This window comes from Schistocerca piceifrons, chromosome 5 (genome assembly GCF_021461385.2).
Source record: "Schistocerca piceifrons isolate TAMUIC-IGC-003096 chromosome 5, iqSchPice1.1, whole genome shotgun sequence".
In the NCBI taxonomy this organism is placed as follows: domain Eukaryota; kingdom Metazoa; phylum Arthropoda; class Insecta; order Orthoptera; family Acrididae; genus Schistocerca; species Schistocerca piceifrons.
In genome coordinates this window covers 504,865,403-504,888,599 of record NC_060142.1, presented here as the reverse complement: position 1 = coordinate 504,888,599, position 23,197 = coordinate 504,865,403, and the positions used below count along the sequence as shown (strand labels likewise).

The 23,197-nt window shown below is 39.2% G+C and overlaps 1 protein-coding gene across 1 annotated transcript in view; it reads right to left on the bottom strand.

Annotated features, from left to right (window-relative positions):
- LOC124797849 (probable phosphorylase b kinase regulatory subunit beta) overlaps positions 1-23,197 on the bottom strand; it is a 195,084-nt gene that overhangs the window by 156,493 nt on the left and 15,394 nt on the right. The window contains 3 exon segments of the mRNA XM_047260909.1: positions 14,286-14,421; positions 16,651-16,754; positions 18,408-18,549. Of these exon segments, the coding sequence (XP_047116865.1) occupies positions 14,286-14,421; positions 16,651-16,754; positions 18,408-18,442 (275 nt within the window). The 5' untranslated portion in view covers positions 18,443-18,549.

Genomic DNA, 23,197 nt, shown 5'->3' with positions numbered 1-23,197 from the left:
GCAGATACTTTGGTGAACATTGGTTGTCTGGTTGGATCAATTTCCACTCAAAACAGTTCACCTGTAGATAGACTCAGTGGAAGACATTTCACTAAATTGATTCCACCTTCAGAAAAGTCAAAATGTCTCAGAGAAGGTGCAAAGCTTGAGCAAAAAGAAGCATTGCAAGATCTGGCAAAGTGGTGAGGAGAGATACCAGACAATTTTTATAGAAGAAAGATCCATATCTCTCTTCTATTGATCAGTAAGAATGTCAGTAGACAACGTAACCACAATAAAGATCTCATACCTTCAGATGAGTGTTTGATTGCTTGTTACGGTTATGAGCACATCAAAGCAAAAGTCAGTCAGTGGAATTCAAGCTGAAACTGACAAGTGGTGACCAAAATGTGATCCAGAACTGCAAGGAACTGAACTACAACTGATTTGTGTCAAGTCTACATGATGTTGGAAGAACTGACAGTGTCAAGATTAGTGGTCTACATGTCTCAGTTTTGGCCCAGTAACCCAGTCCTGTGATTCTGTTCACCAGAATCACAGTTGACACAACAAAGTTTGGACTCAGAGTAAGCCAACTGGATCACCACTCCACAGCTGAGGTGCAGGACATCATCACTGTGCCCCCAGGGGTGAGTTCCTATGAGAAGCTCAAGGCACAACTTAAACAGAGAGTCACTGCCTCACAGAAGTATAGAATATGCCAAGTTCTTATGTAAGAGGATATTGGAGATCATAAGCCATGGTAACATCTATGGCATCTGCACAGCAAGATGGATCAGTCAGAGTGCTGGACAATGTATTGCACACTCAGGTGAAGGCAATAGTGGCATCTCAATTGAACATGTAATTTGATGTCATGGCAGAACTTGCAGACCAAATATAGGAAGCCATCAGCCCTGCCCAGATTAGTGCAGTCGTGGCATAGTGCAGCAGTACGATAGTCTCGGCAACAGTTGCACACACCGATTACAACTCACTCTTGGCAAAGGTGGAAATATTATGCACACAGGTTGGTGGGCTGTTGTCACAAGGTGGTGCAGGAAACAATGCTTATGGCAGTTGGTCATGCGTGCAACCCCCTGTTACCTGTTCATTAGTGACAGAAGCCATGGCCTGAATTTTCTGGTGGACATTGGTTTGGACCTGAGTATCTCACCATAGTCTCAGAGACATTGCTGCAGGCCACAAACTGCCTTCCATCTATTGGCAGCCAAAAATTAAACTATTGCAACCTAGGGCAACCAGAGTATGGACTTGAATTTAGGATTACATCATCCATTCATCTGGGATTTTACTGTCACAGATGCTATAATCAGCACAGATCTCTTGGAACATTACAAGCTCTTGCCAGACATAATCAACACCCGATTGGTTGGCAGCATTACTGGGTTAACTACAACTGGGTTTCATTGCAGCACATCCATCCACAATGAGAAGCTGATACAGGCACAAGAGAGTAAGTGCACTTCTTTACTAAGTATGTTTCTGATTTCACCAGATCACCAGAAGCACCTAAGCAAATACCACACAGTAAAGTGCACCATATCAAAAAGATGGATGGATCACCAGTGTCAAGCAAACCTAGATGTTTCCACCGGACCACCTCACTATTGCTAACACAGAGTTTGACACTACGCTATGAGAGGGCATCATCAGACGGTGAAGCAGTCCATGGGCCTCCACCTTACACCTGGTGCCTAAGAAAGATGGAGCCTGATGCTCCCATGAAGACTATCATGCGATTAATGCGAGAACAATGCCTGATTGTAATCCTATACCACTGTTAAGGCATTACATGGTAAAATGATATTCATTGTATTAGACTGAGCAAAAGCCTATATCCTGATACCAGTAGCAAAAGAACATATCCCAAAGACTGGAACTACATTGCCATTTGGGCTATCTGAAAGCATGTATACAACATTTGGATTACGGAAGGCAGCAAAGATATGGCAAAGGTTTATTGACTCTGTCCTTCAAGTCCATCTGTTCTGCTTTGCATACCTGGATGACGTGCTCATGTTTTCAGCCATCCCAAACAACATTGACAACACCTGCAGGAAGTGTCTGGAGCATTACAGAGTCATGTTGAACAGTGCTAATTGTGTTTTCAGGCAACATGATGTTACTTTCTTAGGACACGGAATTTCATCTGTGGGCTCTCTATCTTTAACAGAGAAGATCAAAGCAGTTCTACAGATCCCTTGGCCAACCACAACCAAGAAACTGTGGCAGTTCCTAGGCATGCTGAACTTTTATCATTGTCGCCTACCTTGTGAAGCAGAATGGCAGGAACCATTGACACCAGCAAGACATAAAGTGAACGGTAGTTCCTCAGTGCAGTGGACCAAGGCTATGTGCTTCACATTTGAGGATGCGAAACAGAGCATGGCTGACACAGTATTCCTTGCACATCCCAAACTCAATGCTCCCCTAGTGTTAGAAGTTGATGCAACAAGACGGCTATCGGTGTGGCACTACAACAATAGTCAGAGGGCTCATGGCAACCATTGGTGTATTTCTCTCAAGAACTGTCCAAATCTCAGAGGAAGTGCAATGCCAATGACCGAGAGTTGCTGGCTGTATATGAGACTAAATTCTTTCTACCACAGATTAAGGCATGAGTATTTACAACCTTCATGGACCAAAAACTGATGACCTATTCAGTTAAGTGGAACAATACCAACTGCTCTCCTCACAAATATAACCCTCTTGAATTTATGGCACAATTCAGGACTGACATCAAGCACTTTTTAGTACTGATAATTAGTAGCTGACTGTCTTTCGCACATCAGCAGCATGATGGGGGCTGTTGATTTTTCCACACTGGCCCGAGCGCAAAAAAATGATGAAGAGCTCCGAACACTCATTGACGATTCTGTCAGTATTACAATTGCAACTCATTGACATTGTGGAAAAAGATGTCAGCCTATACTGTGATATCTCCTGAGGAAGACCTCACCTGTTTCTTCCATCAGCATTCAGAAGACAAGTTTATAGCAGCATCCACAACATGTGCCACCCAGGAGTCCATCCCACCTTTAGGCTGATGTCTCGATGTTTCAAGTGGCTGGGATGGAAAAAAAGACTGTCAAAGATGGGCATGAATGTGTCTAAAATGTCAACGGTGTAAGGTGTCTTGCCCTGTGCAAGTGCTGATTGGTGATTTTCTGAATATAACCATGCATTTTACGCATGTTCATCTTGATGTAGTAGGACCACTCCCTCCATAAAATGGTCAACACTATTTATTGACCTTGATAGATTTATTTCACCCTGTGAGCAGAGGCAGTGCTCATTGACGACATTACCAGTGAAAAATTGGCCTCTACATTTGTGTCAGCATGGTTAGCGAGATGTGTTTGCCTTCTGCATATTACTATTGGTTGCAGTTGGAAATTTAAGTTATGCTTATTCAGACAGCTTGCCAAATTTTGTGGGTATGTCAGCCACAAGACTACTAGTTACCATTCTGCTAGCAATGGCATGATTGAGCGCTGGCCTTGCTCCCTGAAGGAAGTGCTCATGTGCCATGACACAACTTGGACATCGGCTCGTCCTATTGTCCTCCTGCAAACCACATATGAACCTGACATTAATTCTTCAGCTATGAAGCTAGTCTATGAAGGGACTCCAAGTGAATTTACTGATGCTGTTGTCCTGCATACATCTACACAAGACCAGCCAGAATTCTTACGTCATATGTGGGACCATATTGCACAGATATGGCCTTTGAAAACTTCCCATCACAGCACACCACCTTGTTATATGCATCAAGGTATAGTTAACCTTGAAATAACTGATTTCTATGAACACAGTTTTTTATAAGTATATTGATAACCTTTGGTATCGTGGGATTCCGAATGTTCGTTGGCTTGATTACATTACAAAATACAATGTCATTCGTCTTTGCAGCGAAACCGAAATTGAACAGCAGAAACATCATTGATTTTCATCTATGAAGGAACCTCCGAAGACAGAGTTCATCAGAGCACTTTTTTCTTGCTGTCTATTTTTCCCACTGTATCATCAACAAATGCCTGTAAATGAACTTTTGTGCCACTTATTATCTCAGAATGTGGGCAAAATTTCATTGATTCTTACAAGAGTGTTTCTCAATGGGGAATTTGCTGCAATTTTCATTGAACACTTGGTATTTTGTGCTACGGCCAACCATGAGTGTATCCACAGAATCTATTTGTACCTATCTTTTTTGTGCAGTATAGAATATGACTTGACAGCTGCTCTCATGTCATCCAAACTGGTGGCATTAAACCACCATTGCAACCTCCATACACTGGCCATACCACATGTTATGAAGAGGTATGCTGAACATCTTGGTGAATGTCAAGACAATGACCGTTTCCCTCAACAGAGTCAAACCTGCGTATGTATTTCAAGAGGCGTCACTGTCCACAACACCACAAAGACATCAGAATCTTCCAGAGCCTGATACCCAGCCACAAGTACTGCAGTTACCACAACCAGCTGCCACAGAACAACTACTGGTGCTGTCAACCCATTCTGGATGATGTGTACATTTTCCTGCTTGTTTCCTCTACATCAGCACTTTGCTTCCACCAAGGGAGTGCATGTAGTGTCTGACACGAGTGTTGTCATGCACTCGTGCAGAATTAAGTGTCCACATAGTGTTGGTAGCACAGTATCACACAATGTAACCAACTGAACTGCAGGTGTCAAAGCAGTTCCACACCCACGCACAAGGGATGCTGTATTTTTTATGTTTTTTATTCTTACTCTATGTATTCCTTTTATTCCTTGTTATTGTGAATTTACTGTGTAATTTTTGCTCCTTGCTCATTATCTGTTACTGTGTTACTATGGGTTAACTTGTTCCCTTTCAGCAATTCTGTTTTCTGCAAGGGATCAATGGATTAAAGTATATCTCTCTTCTACCAAGTAGCATGAGTGTTGGCAGATGACATACCAGCAATAAAGATGCTATACCTTCAGACGAGTGTTTGATTGCTAGTTCTGGATATGGGCATGTCAAAGCAAAGATGGTCAGTCAGGGTCAAGCAAAAACTGACAAGATTATGTTAACATACTGAGAGAGATTGTATTGACCTTCAGATGAGTTGTTAGCCTTGTTTTTATATTTTATTTACAGGTTTTTTGGAATAAATGTAAACTAAAAATTGACAACATCCATTCAATACAATCTTAGTTCATAGTAACAACATCCATTTGCTAACATATGCTGGTAACTGTGGTTGATGACACCTAAAGTCTTTTACAATGCTGACTATTGGTGCCAATGAATTGAAGGGCTCAGAGAGATATAGTCATAAGCCACAACTTTCACGAAATTGAGTTTTTCATGTTGCGGCATTCTTAACAATGTCTTCTTCACAATGTGTTGAAAAAGTTCCATGTTACTGCAACAGATGGCAGGCTATGATGGAGTGCAGTTCTATGCTGTGCCATCTGGTGGTAGTTTCAGAAGATACATAGTCACAAGCCACGGCAAAATGGCAGGTGGGTCAGGGACGTCTGAAGCGTCTTCGGGTCTTCAACGCATATTTGACACAGACAGTAGTGGAAGTGAAGAGCCTGACCCTTTGGATCCTGACAGTCATGAATCTTGGCATCCATCGACCAGCAGTTCCAGCTCAGATGATGTTTCGGTAAGTATATAAAATGGTTTATTTCTGGTGATTAATTTCCTGTGGCTTGTGACTTTGTTTCTCTCAACATTGCCAATGCATTTGACAGCCATCCTGTGTGTTAATGATGAAACTTGATGGGCACATTTATATTACTACTTAATGGTGCAATAATGTAGTTTCAAAGGTAAAAGATGTGTAAAAAATATTTTCTCATTAATGTGGTTTTAGCGAAATTTTATGTTTTGTGTGGCTTATGACTATATCTCACGGAAATTCTTAGACTATTTTGCTCTTCATATTATAGCTTGAAATAAGTAGAATAAATGAAGAATCACCCGAAAAACCAAAGCCTTCATGGAAAAGAAAGCAAAATATTGATCAGTGGAAGAAAAATAAAGCAAAATGTCGACGAAATGCTGGTCAGCAGCATAAGTCTTTAAAAACCCACAAGACTGTTCAGGCTGCTACTATAGGAAGTCCCTGTACCTGTTTAAATAAATGCTTCACAAAACTGCTTGGAGAGGAAGAAAACATTTTTCTTTCATTTGGGGACATAGGAAACTTTAATGCCCAGAATACTTACCTGATGAGCTGTATGAAAATGGAACCGAAAAAGCAGAGGTTTGTTCACTATTTAAATAAAAATGGTTTAATATTTTGTATATTTATTTCATTTTGTTACATTTGTCATAATTTCTTTCAAAGCTATCCAAAAAAGACTTCCAAGAAAATATCACCCAGGGATGTTACATTTTCTTATAATGTGAGGGTATGCGGAATACAAGTAATGATCTGCAAGGAAGCTTTCCTAAGGGTTCATGGCTTACAGATACATGCACGAAGAGTGAGGAATTTGCAACATCAAATGAAGCAGGGATTTGCAGTGGCAAAAGAAGATGGAAGAGGTTTGTATGTTACTCTGTGCTATAAGTTAGGGATGTACTCAAACTGAGTACTATACAAATATTTCTATTAGTCAGAGGATATAAGCTCAACCTTTTTTTTTCTTTCAGGAAAACATGGAAACTACCCACATAAATTTCAAGACGAAGCTGTACAAAGTGTTAGAGAATTTCTCAACGCCATACCGAAATATAACAGTCATTACAGTAGGCAACAGAACCCCAATAGAGTGTATTTAGATTGTGATCTCACAACTGCTTCCTTATTTCGAGATAAATACTCAGAATACTGCAAGGGAAAGCAGGTTCCTGCAGTATCTGAAAGTAAATTCAGAGAAATTTTTGTATCTGAATTTAACATAGGCTTCAAACTACCAAAAAGTGACACCTGTTCAAAATGTGATGGATTTCTAATTGCAACAAATAACCCAGAATTATGTGCAGAAGAAGTCAAAGAAAAGAAACAACAATATGAACTGCACCTCAAAAAGGCTGACAGAGGACAAAAAATGATTGCGTCTTTAACTGCTCTGGCTAAAGAAAATTCAAAAGAGCATCATGTGATAGCAATGGATATGCAGCAAACATTCCCCACACCTAAACTAACAGTTGGTCCAGCATTTTACAAGAGGAAAATATGGACATACAACTATGGTATCCATGACTGTGGATAAAATAAGGGTTATATGTTTCTGTGGAGCAAGAAAGATGGAGGACGGGGTTCAGATGAGGTTGGGAGCTGCTTATTGAAGTACTTGGAGATAACAAATCATCAGACAAAACATCTCCACATAATCACAGACAACTGCAAGGGTCAGGCAAAGAACTGGACTATTATTGCTTTGGAAAGGTCCCTTGTTGCTACCAAAAGATTTGATTCTGTCCAGCATTACTTCCCTGTGGTAGGTCACACCATGTTACCTTGCGGTCGTGATTTTGGTCGCATTGAACAGTATGCAAGAAACAAACGTCCAATAGTGTACACTCCAGATGAATGGGCAGAAGTAATAAAATCTGCGAGTCTGAAACATTTCATTGTAACTAAAATGGAAAGAGAAGACTTCAGAAGTTTGGAAAGCCTGAAGACATTGATCTCAAAACGTACAGAATCCACGTCTGGAGATCCCCTCCATTTCAGTGAAGCTACTCAATTTAAGTTTGAGTCTGCAGATCCCTTCAAGCTAAGTGTAAAGCACTCTTATTCAGACATAGGAGCTTTCACGTCAGTGGATATTCGTGTCAAAAAGAAAGGAAGGCTAGTCGAACCAAATCCATATCAGCTGCGAATAAAGTACAGAAAGCCACTACCAATTAACCAGAAAAAAACTGATGATGTACTGTCTCTTATGCCATACATACCTGCAGCAAATCAAGATTTCTTTTGGTCATGTACTGGAAATAACATGTACAATGATGAGGTAGAGGAACTTCCTTGATGTAACTGTATCAATGAAAAAGTAATTTATACATCTCAGATACCTGATATGTATATATTAATGTGTAAAAATTATATATTCTGCTTGCTGTGTAAGAGTAGTTAAAATAAATCCTTACAAATTCATACTTTATGTTTTAAACAATTTTTTGGGAGATATAGTCATAAGCCACCATTGACTACATCTTAATTAGAATCATTCTAAAATTAATATTTTATAGCATGCAGACAGTTGACTATTTAACAACATGCTTTGCAAGTATTAAGCAAGTGTTTGCAGTAGAAATAAAGTTTCTATTTTCTATTAAACATTTTCAGACCTCCGTGGAACTTTAAACTCGCTGTATCTCAAAACTAGTTCGATGTGGCTTATGACTATATCTCTCCGACCCCTTCAATTATTGAACACAACTATTTCAAAAACTAGAAAAACTACTGTGGGCATAGCAGTTCATTCCATGGCCAATAATGCCTGAATAATCCAAATAGGGAATATGGTGAAGTTAAGCCCTGTCATTATGGTGGTTGGGCAATAAGAGAGATGTACTGTCATGACTGTGTATTCAGAAGGGCAAACTCCTGGCAAAAAAAGTAGTTGCTTCCACAGTTGCACTACAGGAAGCAGCAGCTTTTTTCAAAGTATCAACTTTTTCTCTAATTTACTACCTAAAAATTTAGCTGACATAAACACAAATAGCATTAAGCACGGCAGAGAGTGTTTATTACTATACAGGTTACAGATTAGGTTTCTATGAACTGTTCTATCTTTTGTTAATGTACACCCTGACTTGTTCCACATTTTTGAAGTTTCCCCATCTACACAGGATATATGGTGTAAGATGAATGAATGTACAAATCAACAGAAAAGACAAGCTGTAGTCATGATCTAGGTATTCCTTTACTAAACTGCATGCCCATCATTCAAACAATAACTTCAGCTGCTGATCTTCTCAGTTAGCTTACTCTTGTTCAGTGGGATTGTTGCTCTTGCCATCTTTTTAATAGTGTGAAAGTTATCACCTTCATCAGATTTAGAGAAACATACACACACACTCATACTCGCACAACTAACCCACATATGGCCACTGTCATCTCCGGCCACTGAGGCTCGAATCTCAGTTGAAGTGGGGAGGGGGAAGGATAGCAGAGTAGGGGTGGGGGAAGATGCTGTAGTGCTGTCTACAGGAGGGGATGTGGTGGGGACAAGATGGTGGGCCGCATTTACAGTTTATTGGGAGTGCTCTGGGAATCTGTTGTACATCTGTAAAGAGTTGCATGTTCAGAAGATTTGTGCACACCATTCTTAAGTACTTGCTGACTGTTTGGGACCCTCCTCATGTCTGGTTTAAGGAAGACATTGATGAAACTCAGAAATGTGCAGCTGGATTTGTTACCAGCATCTGAGTCAACCAGTATAAGACACTTATGGAAATGTTTCATGAGTTTCGATGGGGATCACTGAAGGGGAGAAGATGATCTTTTCACAAATTGCTATTGATAAACTTTAGAGACTCACAATTTGTGACAGACTACAGAACAATTCTACCTCATACAACATTAGTCATGTAAAAGGAGAAAATAAGAGATATTATGATGTAAAAAGACACTTATTTGTCACTCATTCAATGTGTGTGAGGAACAGGAAAGAAAATTACAAACAACAGTACAAAGTACCCTCCATGATGCTCTGTACAATGATCTATGTGGTTGTAAAAGCAGATGTAGATAAAATTCAGGATTTATTACTCATGCAGTCAAAATACAAGTGAGAAATTTATAAGTTATAGTGTCATTAAAATTACTTGTTAACTGATACTTCTTTCCTTGGCACAACAAAGCACCAGTTCACCTGCAGTTTCTTACTAGTGTAATGTGCATGCATGGGAACTATTAACAGCTCATTTGACAGTTGACAGCTGCAGTAGGCAAAACACATTTGTCAATGTTGACAGCCCTCTCCCTGTCATCTAAGCTTCAATCAAGTCACAGCTGACAGCCAATGTGGCAACACTATAGCCATATAATGAACAGTTTTAATCAGAGTACAGTATTAAGAATTTTGCAGCTTGATTCCAAAGTTTTAAAATATGTCACCTTAAATATATGTATGCAATGAAACTCAATGCCAAAGGGGTATGACATAATGACAAACTGTGGTACATGATGACTCCTCTTACAGGATGGATAAAAACATGATACTACATACAGAGTGTCACAAACTGCCTGTTGGCTTCTGTCTCAGGTTCTCCAGCCAACATTTGTTTGAAGATTTTTCTGACATTTTTTTCAGCACGAATACTGATGGCAGACTAGAGCTGAGCTCACACCACAGATTATATATGTACCTGGTACGCCAATTTCCAAAGGCTTTTCCATGGTCATTACCACTGTGGTTCTCCCCTTGCTACTTGCAATGGTTGTTTGCTGCAGCACAGGAGTCCAGGATCCATTCGCCTTGAGGCTTTCTCTTTCTTATGGAAGCTATTGTCATGTTTGTGTATTTCTATAGTAGCTTTGAACATCTGAGTTTGATAGTTCTTTTCTACAGTAATCACTTCCATGTCCGGGAATTTTACTATGTGGTCCATCTCATACAGTGCACACTCCACCATGGCCAATTCCTCCACCTGCCCCAACCTGCAATGCCGCTTTTGTTCAGTGATCCTGATGTTGATTGATTGTCCAGTCATTCTAACAGATTTTTCCTCATGTACATGATATTTGGTATATTCCTTACATTGCAGTGTGTCTCTTTTCTGCTTTGCTGATCTGAGACTCTCTTTGATCTTCTTTGTCAATTTATAAACAATCTTTAAGGCATGTTGGCACAAGATGTGGCTGATTCTGTCAGACACTCTGGGAATGTGTGGCAGAAAGACCGTACCTGACATTTCTGTATTCCAACATGTCACTTTGCCATGTGTTAAATTTTACAACATTTCTTATTTAACTAATTACTATTAAAAACAGTCTTGATCACAATTTATTTTATAAGGTGACCGGTTTCGACCACTGCTGTGGTCATCTTCAGACCATTGAGTGGAAACCCCTTTCTGTTGGAGAATTCTCCAACAGAAAGGGGTTTCCACTCAATGGTCTGAAGATGACCACAGCAGTGGTCGAAACCGGTCACCTTATAAAATAAATTGTGATCAAGACTGTTTTTAATAGTAATTATTTTTTTTTTTGTGATTCTCCAACAGAAAGGGGTTTCCACTCAATGGTCTGAAGATGACCACAGCAGTGGTCGAAACCGGTCACCTTATAAAATAAATTGTGATCAAGACTGTTTTTAATAGTAATTATTTACAATTTTATTGATCACTACTGTTCCCATAATGCATTCAAAAGTAATCTTATTTAACTGGTGGAGTACCCATTGCTTGCATTACGTGTGTATTAATGATGACTCTTTTCTGGCCCAGGTGGCAGTTTGACAGTTTGTGCAGGTATCGATCCGTGTGTGTCGGTGTCGGGCACATGCTGTGTTCCAGGTTTTCACAATCCCTTATGACCAACACATCTGGAAAGGGTAGCTGTTGGTCCTTTTCTTCCTCCATGATGAGTTTTTTGTTTGCAAGGAGACCGTTCAGGTGTCTTAAGAAGTCACCGAGCTATTCCTCACCATGGTTCCACACAATGCAGGTATCATAGAAGTATCTGTACTATATCTTTGGTTTACAAGGTGCCAAGTCCACTGCCTGTGGTTCAAAATGTGTAATATAGAAGCCCTACCACCTCGACTGTATGGATTACCACAAATCCATAAGAATAATGTTACATTAAGACCAACTGCTAGTGCTCCTGGCTCACATATATACAAATTGGTGAAATACTTGGCCTCTCTGCTCCAGCTGCAAGTGGGAAAGGACTCATGACATTTCACTGAGAAGCTGAAGAAACTAAAACTTGGACCAAATGACATCCTGGTCAGCTTTGATGTTGTTTCTTTGTTTACCAAAGTGCCACTCAATGATTCTCTACGGTATATCAGTTCCATTTTCCCCACATTACATTACCAAATTTCGTGTATGTCTCACCATGAGCTATTTCAAGTGGAATGGTAACGTCTACGAACAGCAGGAAGGCATCACCATTGGTAGTCCACTTAGTCCAGCAGTGGCCAACTTCTACACGGAACATTTCAAAGCACAGGTGCTGGACTTGGCACCCTGTAAACCTAAGGTGTGGTACAGATATGTTGATGGTACCTTCATTGTGTCGACCTGTGGTGAGGAACAGATGTTAAAATAACCTCTGGCATGCCACAGGGGCGTGTTATGGGACCATTGCTTTTCACAATATATATAAATGACCTAGTAGACAGTGTCGGAAGTTCCATGCAGCTTTTCGCGGATGATGCTGTAGTATACAGAGAAGTTGCAGCATTAGATAATTGTAGCGAAATGCAGGAAGATCTGCAGCGGATAGGCACTTGGTGCAGGGAGTGGCAACTGACCCTTAACATAGACAAATGTAATGTATTGTGAATACATAGAAAGAAGGAGCCTTTATTGTATGATTATATGATAGCGGAACAAACACTGGTAGCAGTTACTTCTGTAAAATATCTGGGAGTATGCGTGCGGAACGATGTGAAGTGGAATGATCGTATAAAATTAATTGTTGGTAAGGCGAGTGCCAGGTTGAGATTCATTGGGAGAGTCCTTAGAAAATGTAGTCCATCAACAAAGGAGGTGGCTTACAAAACACTCGTTTCACCTATACTTGAGTATTGCTCGTCAGTGTGGGATCCGTACCAGACGGAGGAGATAGAGAAGATACAAGGCAGAGTGGCACGTTTCGTCACAGGATTATTTGGTAACCGTGATAGTGTTACGGAGATGTTTAGCAAACTCAAGTGGCAGACTCTGCAAGAGAGGCGCTCTGCACCGCGGTGTAGCTTGCTCGCCAGGTTTCGAGAGGGTGCGTTTCTGGATGAGGTATCGAATATATTGCTTCCCCCTACTTATACCTCCCGAGGAGATCACGAATATAAAATTAGAGAGATTCGAGCGCGTACGGAGGCTTTCAGACAGCCGTTCTTCCCGCGAACCATACGCGACTGGAACAGAAAAGGGAGGTAATGACCGTGGCACGTAAAGTGCCCTCCGCCACACACCGTTGGGTGGCTTGCAGAGTATAAATGTAGATGTAGATGTAGATGTTTCTAGATGTGATGGTCAGGAGGGATGGTGAAACCTGGGACACAGCATGTATCTAAAACAGACACACACAGATAGAAACCTGTGCAAGAAAAGAGATATGATTAATATGTTTGTACTGCAAGGAAGACAAGTATGTGAGCCACAGCACTTCAGATGCCAGATGCAACACCTAGAAAGGGTTCTGAGGTGCGGGGTACTCTACCAGTTACATAGGAAGTGTCACAGAATTAAACACTTAGCGAAGTGACACTTCAGAAAAAGAAGTGTTGGGTATGGACTCTGTGCCATACATTCCTAGACAGACAGACAGAAATGGCCATATATTGTGCAAACAAGGTGTAAAGATATTTATAAGCCAACAAACATGATCAAAGAGTGTTTTAGATTGGCAGAGGGAGACACATGCAATGCCAGGAATATACTACATACAATCTAAATGTGGAAAAGTTATGTTGGATTGACTGGATGATCAATCGATCATTGAACATGAGAAGCTCTGCAGGTTGGGACAAGTGGAGAAATCACCCATGGCAGAGTGTGCACTGTGTGAGACCGACCACATAGTAAAATTTGCCAATGTGTAAGTTCTTGCTGTAGAGGAGAGCTATCACACCTGCTTGTTCAGTGAAACTGTGGAACCACATAAACATTATAATAGCTTCAACAAGAAATAAGACAGCCTCAAGATGAACAGATCCTGGATTCCAGTGCTGCAACAAATGACCATTGTGGGTGACAAGGGGAGAACCATAGCAGTAATGACCACGGAAAAGTCCCTGGACACTGGTGCACTAGGTACATATATCTGTGACTGCGAGCTTGACTCCAATCCACAACCAGCAATGGTGGGTGAACCTCTGACAAAAATAACCACTCGTGCTGTCAAAATATCAGAAAAATCAGCAAACAAATGTCAGCTGAAGAACCTGAGACAGATACCAACTGTCAACAAGAGGGCAGGAAAGCCTTAACAATTTTGTACAACACAGAGTGTATCACAACAGTTATAATATTTTACAATGAGTGGTATTATCGATTTGCACAAAGAGTTCACAGATAAAACACCATGAGCCTGGAAACCTCATACATGCAATAAAAAAGAGCAATCTAAAACTTCAATTCGTACTTTTGTGTAAGAGAATCAAAATACCTGTATGATTGATAAAGACTCCAGATAGCAGCAGCACAATATATGCTGTCCCTAACACTCCCAACCTTCTCATCAGTTGACAACACAGGAAAGAGGCCAGTAATTGGACTCTGGTATCGAAGAAGCTGACGTTTCACTAAACAAAGAAAAAAAATTAAAAATTAACAGTGAATCCAATATAATCTCTAACATTTGTCCTTCAGTGAACTTTATATTTTGATCCACACATCACCAGGAGGAATAGCTACTGATGTTAAGAGATCATACTACAGTACAGTGAGAAATTCTGTGTAGTTAATACAGAAAAAGCATCTCATTTATAAGACTATGTAAATAGCATAGCACAAAAGAAAAAAGATTTATTTCATGGTGTGATTCCAGGTGTTCCGCAAAATTGTTGTTCCCACTTTATGCACAATATTACGACGGCCGCCCCAGCCATATTCTTCAGGCACTGCAAGTTTTGCTGTTATTGTACTATCTGCCTGGACTTTAACCTGACTGTGAACTTTTGTCAGTGTCGCACTGCTATTAATAGCCAAGTTTGATTCCCAACACCCAATATGCCTTTTCATGCTCTTTGCTATTCAAAGCTTGAACCCATATTTTGTGGCAATCACATTCTCTCAGTGTTTTCCAACTCTGGTAGATATGACAGTCTGCAAGATTTTAATAAATTAAGTGCTGGGCCCCAAGCATTATTTAAATTGAAACCTCTGTCCCTCTTTATTGGGTTTTCTGACATCTTTATTTCAATAGACTCCTTAATTATGCTGTCACAGAAAGTTACCATTTGCACCACAATACTGGTCTCAGCTATAGCATTTCACGATTGTATTTGGGGAAGGGCAAAATACACTGGATGCCATGTTCCCATAGGTGTCGTACTGATCTTTCCAGATAATAAGCCAGAATAAGGTAGGTAACTGAGTTTTAGCTTATGCTGGTCCAATAACTGGAAAGATTGGTAGACTCCTGTGGAAACATGGCATACAGTGTGTTTTTCTCCTTCAACTAAGATAAAAAGTATGCTTTGTAATTTTAAACATGATCTAGGTCTCTAAAAGCCATGTCTGTATCACATCCCATGCTAATGTGGCATGTCTTCCATGGGGAAGACTACCAGAACAGTCAAAGAAAGATGCAAGGAACATCAGTGACACACCCAACTAAGACAACTAAGCAAATCAGCTGTCTTACCAGTTCATGGATACCCACTATATCTAGAATGAGAATTTGCATTGCCATTTTCAGGTTTTCTAGCTTTCTTATCACATTCAAACTTCTGACATCCCATGCTCCAACTCACAGAATGTTGTCCTTTTGTTGGTTATTCAATTTTTTTCTCATGGTCACCTCTCCCTAGGCAGGTCCCTGCTGCAGGTTCAAATGGGACACTATTCCAAAATCTTTTGCCAATAGAGAGATCATCATGACATTTTTTCAGTTACAGGCACTTGTCCTGTGAATACAAGATCTCGTCCGATGCAGTCCCCAATGATCAGCCTTTCCTTCTCATCCCGTTCATTAAGTCTCACCTGACCTGGGATTCTGTGTGACTTTTCTAAATTGTACCCCTTTTCCTAAACCTCTCCAGTCCTTTTTCTTCATCCCTCTTCCTCCCCCTTCAATTCTTCTGCCAGAAGGAAGAGTCACTGGCTCTGAAAGTTTGTAAAAGTTAAATCCTTTTGTGTTTGTGTTCCCTTGCCACCACTTGGTGAGTAAATTTTTTTATCTGTCCATTTACTTTATAGTCATTAGAAGAGTTTGATGCATAAAAAATGACTTGTATTTGGAAGGAACTAAATAATTGCCTATGATAATTTATTCATCTGTAATACATTATTTATTTCATTTCTTATCAGATCGTTGCCTTTTACAAATGTGAAATACCTTTAATTTTGTGATTAACTACACTTATCTTGTAAAATCTTCTGTACATGATTCTTCAGGTACTCCTTATGGATATGTATTTTTGCTTTTTTCCAAATTATAACATAAATTGCAGTACTGCTATATGTTATAGTACATATTTAAAGAAGCCTTACCCTACACATAATTTATCTAGTGTTTTTCAATTCTTTACAAAACAAAGATCAATGATGTAAATCATGATTTTTTAAATAACTGTCTTTGTGTCTGACTCATTCCACATCTCCTGTGATGTGCTCACAATCTGATATCTACAGAAGATGAAATACATAAATAAAAGATAATAATATGTAATTAACTGAAAGGACACGAAAAGTGTACAATGCAACACCAGTGTATTTGGTAGACACAAGTAAACAGCATGGCTAACTTAGAAAGAAGAAGAAGAAGATAATAACTGCACACTAAAACAAAGACAAAATTCCAAATTTACCTATTCCATAGTATGTGTCTAACTGCCGTACTGTAGCTTCATAATTAGCCATTTTCAAACTGAGGTCTACTTCCAGGTCATATACACTGCCTTGACGGTTCATCCTAAAATTATAATTGAAAACAATGATTTCTAATTTATTCGGTTAATATTTATACCTTTCAATGTAGTTATAAAAGGAAAAAAATGCAGCTTTATGGTAAAATGCAACCTACTGGTATTCACTTCTAAATCAAGAAAAAAGTCTCTTCAGAAAAATCTTAGTTATAGAAATATGCTATATATTTCATATGGTTATAAGGAAACAGTCAGATATGAAAACTACAAACTTACTCAAGGCACACAAAAATGTGCCAATAAAACACTCACATGCATGGAGACAATATAACATAACAATACTGATTAGACCTACTGATTCATTAGTTTTATGCACCTGTAGTGGTCTTTTCACACAGACATTTTCAGATGATAGCTTTTAAATAAAAATTTAGCTTTCAGGATTTTTTTTGGAAAGATTATGTAACACGTACAAGAAAAGAGACAGTACAGACTAAGTAAATGCAGTTTTTGTAATTACAGCTCATACATATTTTTCAAATTATTGAAAATCCATTTTATGTTATATATGCCTTATATGTATTGTTTTGCAACAAGATAACTAGAATTATAAAGTAACAGGGCAAAGAGGATAGTAACAAATGAGATGGCATTAAATAATTAAAACAAATGGTCAAATTACTTAAAATAGAATACCTTCGCATTGCTGCTTACATTTAAAGCAAAAGCTATTCATAAAATACATTTTTTTCCATATTTTTAAAGTCCCACCACCAACTGAACCATTCACTTTTCTACTTCGTATTTTACTTTCTCCCTGTTGCTATTATCTTTAATTATATTTACATTTCTTATTGTTGAGGATTTGATTCCATTTTTTATTTTCAAAATTAATAATTGTTGTGTCGTCTTCATCATCATCATCATTCATCCCCATTAAGGTCAGAGGAAGGCAACGGCAAAACAGCTCACTAGGACTTTGCCTAGTATGGCGTTGCGGGTCTCCCACATCGTTCCCCTATGCTGTGTCACAGAGCATGGGACTTCATCATCATCATCATCAATTCAATTACGTTCCCATTCATATTTCATAAGTTCTTATGTCCATTTGTCCACAATGGATCACCTTCATCCAGAACATCTTCAGTGCATAATAAACTTCCCTGATGTTTGAATTACTGTTGACTGATGTGGAGTTCAACCACTGTTTTCTGGTTGCAAGAAGTGACACTTGTCTTACTTGAGCAAGGGTTACAAATAGCTTATCCTCCTTTTCATGACCTCAGCTAGATTTTTACCACTTTATCTCTCTCGTTTTCCCTGGGGTACTGATGAGGGAATCTTGGATTTCAAAAGCTCGTTATTCAGTCTGTAACGGTTTCATGTTGTTCTTAATCTGTTAAAATCTATACATATTTGACAGTTGTGGGTTAGTAACTGAAGTCACAAAGTGACACAGATATGTATTATGTTTACCAATGAATTAAATAGTAAACTGATCTAATTCCCCCTGCCCCCCTCCTCTTCCCCATTTCCCATACACATCAGATGAAGTCTGCATGGGCATATCACCTATAGTAGACAGCACTGAAACAGTGGCTTGGGTTGGTAACTACTTACTAAACATCAGAGTGAACTATTTACAGACACGTCCAAGGGAATTAGAACAAAACAACAAACAGAAAAAGAAGTTGTACTACCGGCTGCCAAGCATCCTTTCTTCAACAGCTGTCATTATGAACTGATTATAATCTTCTCTGTTTTCTGTGTTTTCAAATAAAAGCCTGCATCAACCCTCTGGAACGTGATTCAGAAACTCAATACCATCACACCTGGAAAAAACTGGATGTAAAAATATATTATGAGTACTGAAAATTGTAGAAAGAAATGTGTAATAATATATTTTTTTCTGTGTTGTATATTTTTTATGCTTAAAAACAAGGATTACATAGACATTGCAGAAGGTAAAGGAATTGGCTCATCAGAAATAACTTTCTCAAACTGAGCAATAAAAATAAATTATTTGGAATAATGGTAGAAAAATTCTGACATATAATAAGAAATTATTTTAATACAAATATTATTTTATTCCATGGGCCCACTAAAAATACTATCACTTGATAATGTAACTTATCATTACATTAATTACTTATATACTGAACAATAGCAACATCACTCATTCATTCATTCATTCATTCATTCACACACTGTGTTCCGTTAATCTCCTAATGAAGAAGAGCCTTCAGGAACGTGGAATAAGTTAAGTTGTACATCAGCAGTCAAAGGCAGGTACTGAAGGCTACTTCCGTGTAGTATACTTACAACAAATTTTTAGTAGCACTAATCTATTCATTGATAATTATGAGAATTACTTCCAGATTACTTTATACAGGATAAAACACAATTCCACTGACAAACTTTCAGAGGTTATGACATATCTGGTTTGTTCCTGTGATCACCCTAGTTTTTGTGCAAATACCTCCACAACAATGAAGAAGCTTGTAACACAAATTAAACAAAATGTACAATGTGCAGCACAGAGTAATGTCACAACCCTCATGGCAAAACACGTACACTTTTATTACAGTGTGTTCTGTCTGTTTTGTAAGTGTACAGTATAGCACATAACAAATACAGAACAGTCACCTTGCAGATACTGTTCAAAATTTTGATCACTATGATTATGGCAAAGTGCACAGCAACACACCATTGACTGTCTTACACACTCAAGAATGCCACGAGTTTGGCATACTATTTCCGCAGGTGTGATAATTCTAACAACCGAGTCTGTGCATGTATTCACTGGACTCTCGTAAACTAGGCTCTTCACATGGGCCCAGAAGAAGAAGCCCTTGTTCTTCTACGGACATGTGAGGAGCCTAGTTAATGAGACTCCAGTGAATACTTCTGCAGACTTGTTTGCTATTAGTGTTATGTCTGAGCTGGCCAAAGAACTAGATCACAGCGACTAATCCATAGTCGTCCAAACTGTTCTTCAATGTGGTTCCTAGTATTGAATGTGAAGCGTGCAGGTGCCTTGACATGTTGAAACCACATAAGCTGATGAATTCTCAGTAGCACATCATCTAGGAACTGTACGAGACGTTGAGGAAAGTTCTGTACACCACTCTGCTCACTGTATCAGGAAATAGATAAGGTCCAACCACAAAATCGTTGACAATACCAGCCCATACATTCACAGCAAACTTCTTTTCATAGGATCGATACACCAGTGTGTGTGGATGTTCGTCATTCCTTATACAGCTATTCCCACTTTTGAACATGCCCTCTCTTGTAAACATGGCCTCCTCTGTAAATTACACATTGTCATTCCTTACATGGCTATTCCTACTGTTGAATATGCCCTCTCTCGTAAACATGGCCTCATCTGTAAACAATATGAAAGTAAGAAAACTGGTGTTTCCTGTACATTCCTTTGGAAACAATTTTCAAATGCCACTCAAAATGGGAAGTTAGCTAGCTGCTACTATTGCACCTTCTGTGGATGATATGAGTGCAATTGTTGTTAATATTAGACTATAAAACAGTTGATTGGCTGGTGTTTGGAGCTCATGCAATATGCAATTAGAGGCAGAACTGTTACCAATTGTGTCTAACACACTCTCTTTCATATCTGGTGTTCTAGCATACCTCACACACCCAGTGTGTTAAATTTTAGCATGGAAGATTCCAGTTTTTCATAGGGGCCTATGCACAAATGCAAAAGTCCCATGGTGTGGCCAACATCGTCACTGCAGGAAGAGCTCAGCAGAGCGTCTTTGTCCCTCTCTTCCGCTGCAATACATGCATATCAGCTGTCTCTTCATCAGTAAACCCAACCACAGTATTGCTGTGTGTCACTATAATCACACAGCTAATATTGCCATGAAGAAAATCCCTGCACAGAACCACGTAGTGATGAATGTAAAATTGAGGGCAATGAGGTAGGAAAGACATTACTGTTGTCAACAGCAGGTATCATGAATGAATGGAAACAATACACACAGTGCATACTGCCGGCATGTGCATTGCTATGCTCTATTTTCAGTGCAATATAGATAAAAAGCTAACTGCAGCAAGAAACCAAACAAAATGCGATAACTCCGTAATGATCCGCTGGGGACCATGCATTCCTCATATTAAAATACTCAGAAGGTATACCAACCCCTGAAAGTTTGTCAATGGAGTACTGTTTATCCCTTATGTGTACTGCACACTGGTGTGAAGAATCACCACGGTGTAGTACAGACGGTAACTGATAGAAATACGCAATGAGACAAACAGATAGGGCACTTTTATTCAAAGGCAATAATTACAGTGAAGTCACAATGATTCATGGTGGCCCCCTGGACATTACAAAAGGCACCACATGATTCTTAATAGGATGTGTCATCACCACAGACAGCAATGCATGCTGTGCAATATGTTCTCGTGCTGGCCACAAGCTTGCTAAATAATTCTTGTGGTAGGGTGTTCCGTTTCTCAGTCAGTGTTGTTGACGAATACTGGATGGTCATTGGTGCATGTGGATGTGCTACAATGTGGCTCCACAATGCATCCCATGTGCTTGATGGGATTTAAGTCGGGGGAATGGGTAGACTAGTCCATTCGCAGAATATCCTCTCATTCCATAGGCTCCTCTTTCTGCACTGTTTGTTGCACATTGTCATCCATAAAAAGGAAGTCAGGGCCAAATGCCCCTCTGAAAAGATGCACATGGGGAAGGAGCACAATGTCACAATAATGTTAACCGGTGAGTGTACCATGTTCAAAGATCTGGATGTCAGTACATCCATGAAACATCATGTCCCTCCACACTATAGCACCTATACCACCAAAATTATCATGTTCGATAACGTTCCTGTGTGCATTACGGGTTCCCATCTCTTGGCATATGAGGGCACATAAAGCATCCACGAACTTTGTTGAACACGGTCGTTTTGGTGACTCATGTGTTATGGTGTGGGGAAGCAGAAATTGCAAGGGTATACTGACATTCAAATCTTTGAATATGGTACACTAATCGGTCAATGTTACTGTGACACTACTTCTATCTCAACTGCGTATTTTCAGGCATGCATTCACCTTGACTGTATTTTTATGGATAACAATGCACATCAGCATTGCACAGCACAGCTGGAGCAGCTCTTGGAATGAGAGGACATTTGGCAAATGGACTGGCCTGCCCATTCTGGCATTCGCCCAACTTAAATTCCATCGAGTACATGTATGATGCATTGGGGAGATGTATTGCAGGGTAGAGGAAAGGAACACCCTGCCACAAGAATTGCTTACCAACCTTGGGGTTAGCATTGGAGCATGCAGTAGAGCATGCATTGCCATCTGTGGTGATCACACACCCTTTTAAGAACCATGTGCCGCCTTTTGTAATGTAGAGGAGACTATCATGAATCACAGTGCCTTCAGTGTTATTATTGTCTTTGAATACAAGTGCAATTTCTGTTCATCTCATTTTGTATTTCTTTCAGTTACTGTCTGTAGTACCCCATAGCAAACTTTTCTATATAGCATCCAAGTTTCATCAAGCTATGTTACTTGGTACTGAAACATCATGTGGAAGTTACTTCTTTCCTTAAGTTCTGCATAGCAGTGAATATAATCTGAGAAACAGCTACTCTGAAAAAGCCACTGATCTTTCTCCAATACTACTTAGCTGTGTCAGTTGTTATTATTATTATTTCTTTCCTTTCTCAGACGTTATGTCTGGTTAAAAATGGAAAGTGACGCGGACCTTGATCAAGTGTGACTTCCTTTTAACTGTACAGTATATATTACATTGCATTTAGGAACTTTCGAGTAATTGAACATGTATCAATAAATACAGATTTCTGTAGTTGTATATATACGTTTGGATGTAGCTGTATTGTGATGTACTGGTGGATATTGTGTGATTTGTCTCCTGTAGTTGATAGCATAATTGGTATAATGTCAACTTTATCCTGATGCCACATGTCCTTGACTCCCTCAACCAGTTGGATATATTTTTCAATTTTTTCTCCTGTTATCTTCTGTATATTTGTTGTATTGGGTATTGATATTTCGATTAGTTGTGTTAATTTCTTCTTTTTATTGGTGAGTATGATGTCAGGTTTGTTATGTGGTGTTGTTTTATCTGTTATAATGGTTCTGTTCCAGTATAATTTGTATTCATCATTCTCCAGTACATTTTGTGGTGCATACCTGTATGTGGGAATGTGTTGTTGTATTAGTTTATATTGTATGGCAAGTTGTTGATGTAATATTTTTGCTACATTGTCATGTCTTCTGGTGTAGTCTGTATTTGCTAGTATTGTACATCTGTTTGTGATGTGATCTGATGTTTCTATTTGTTGTTTGCAAAGTCTGCATTTATCTGTTGTGGTATTGGGATCTTTAATAATATGCTTGCTGTAATATCTGGTGTTTATTGTTTGATACTGCATTGCAATTATGAATCCTTCCATCTCACTGTATATATTGCCTTTTCTTA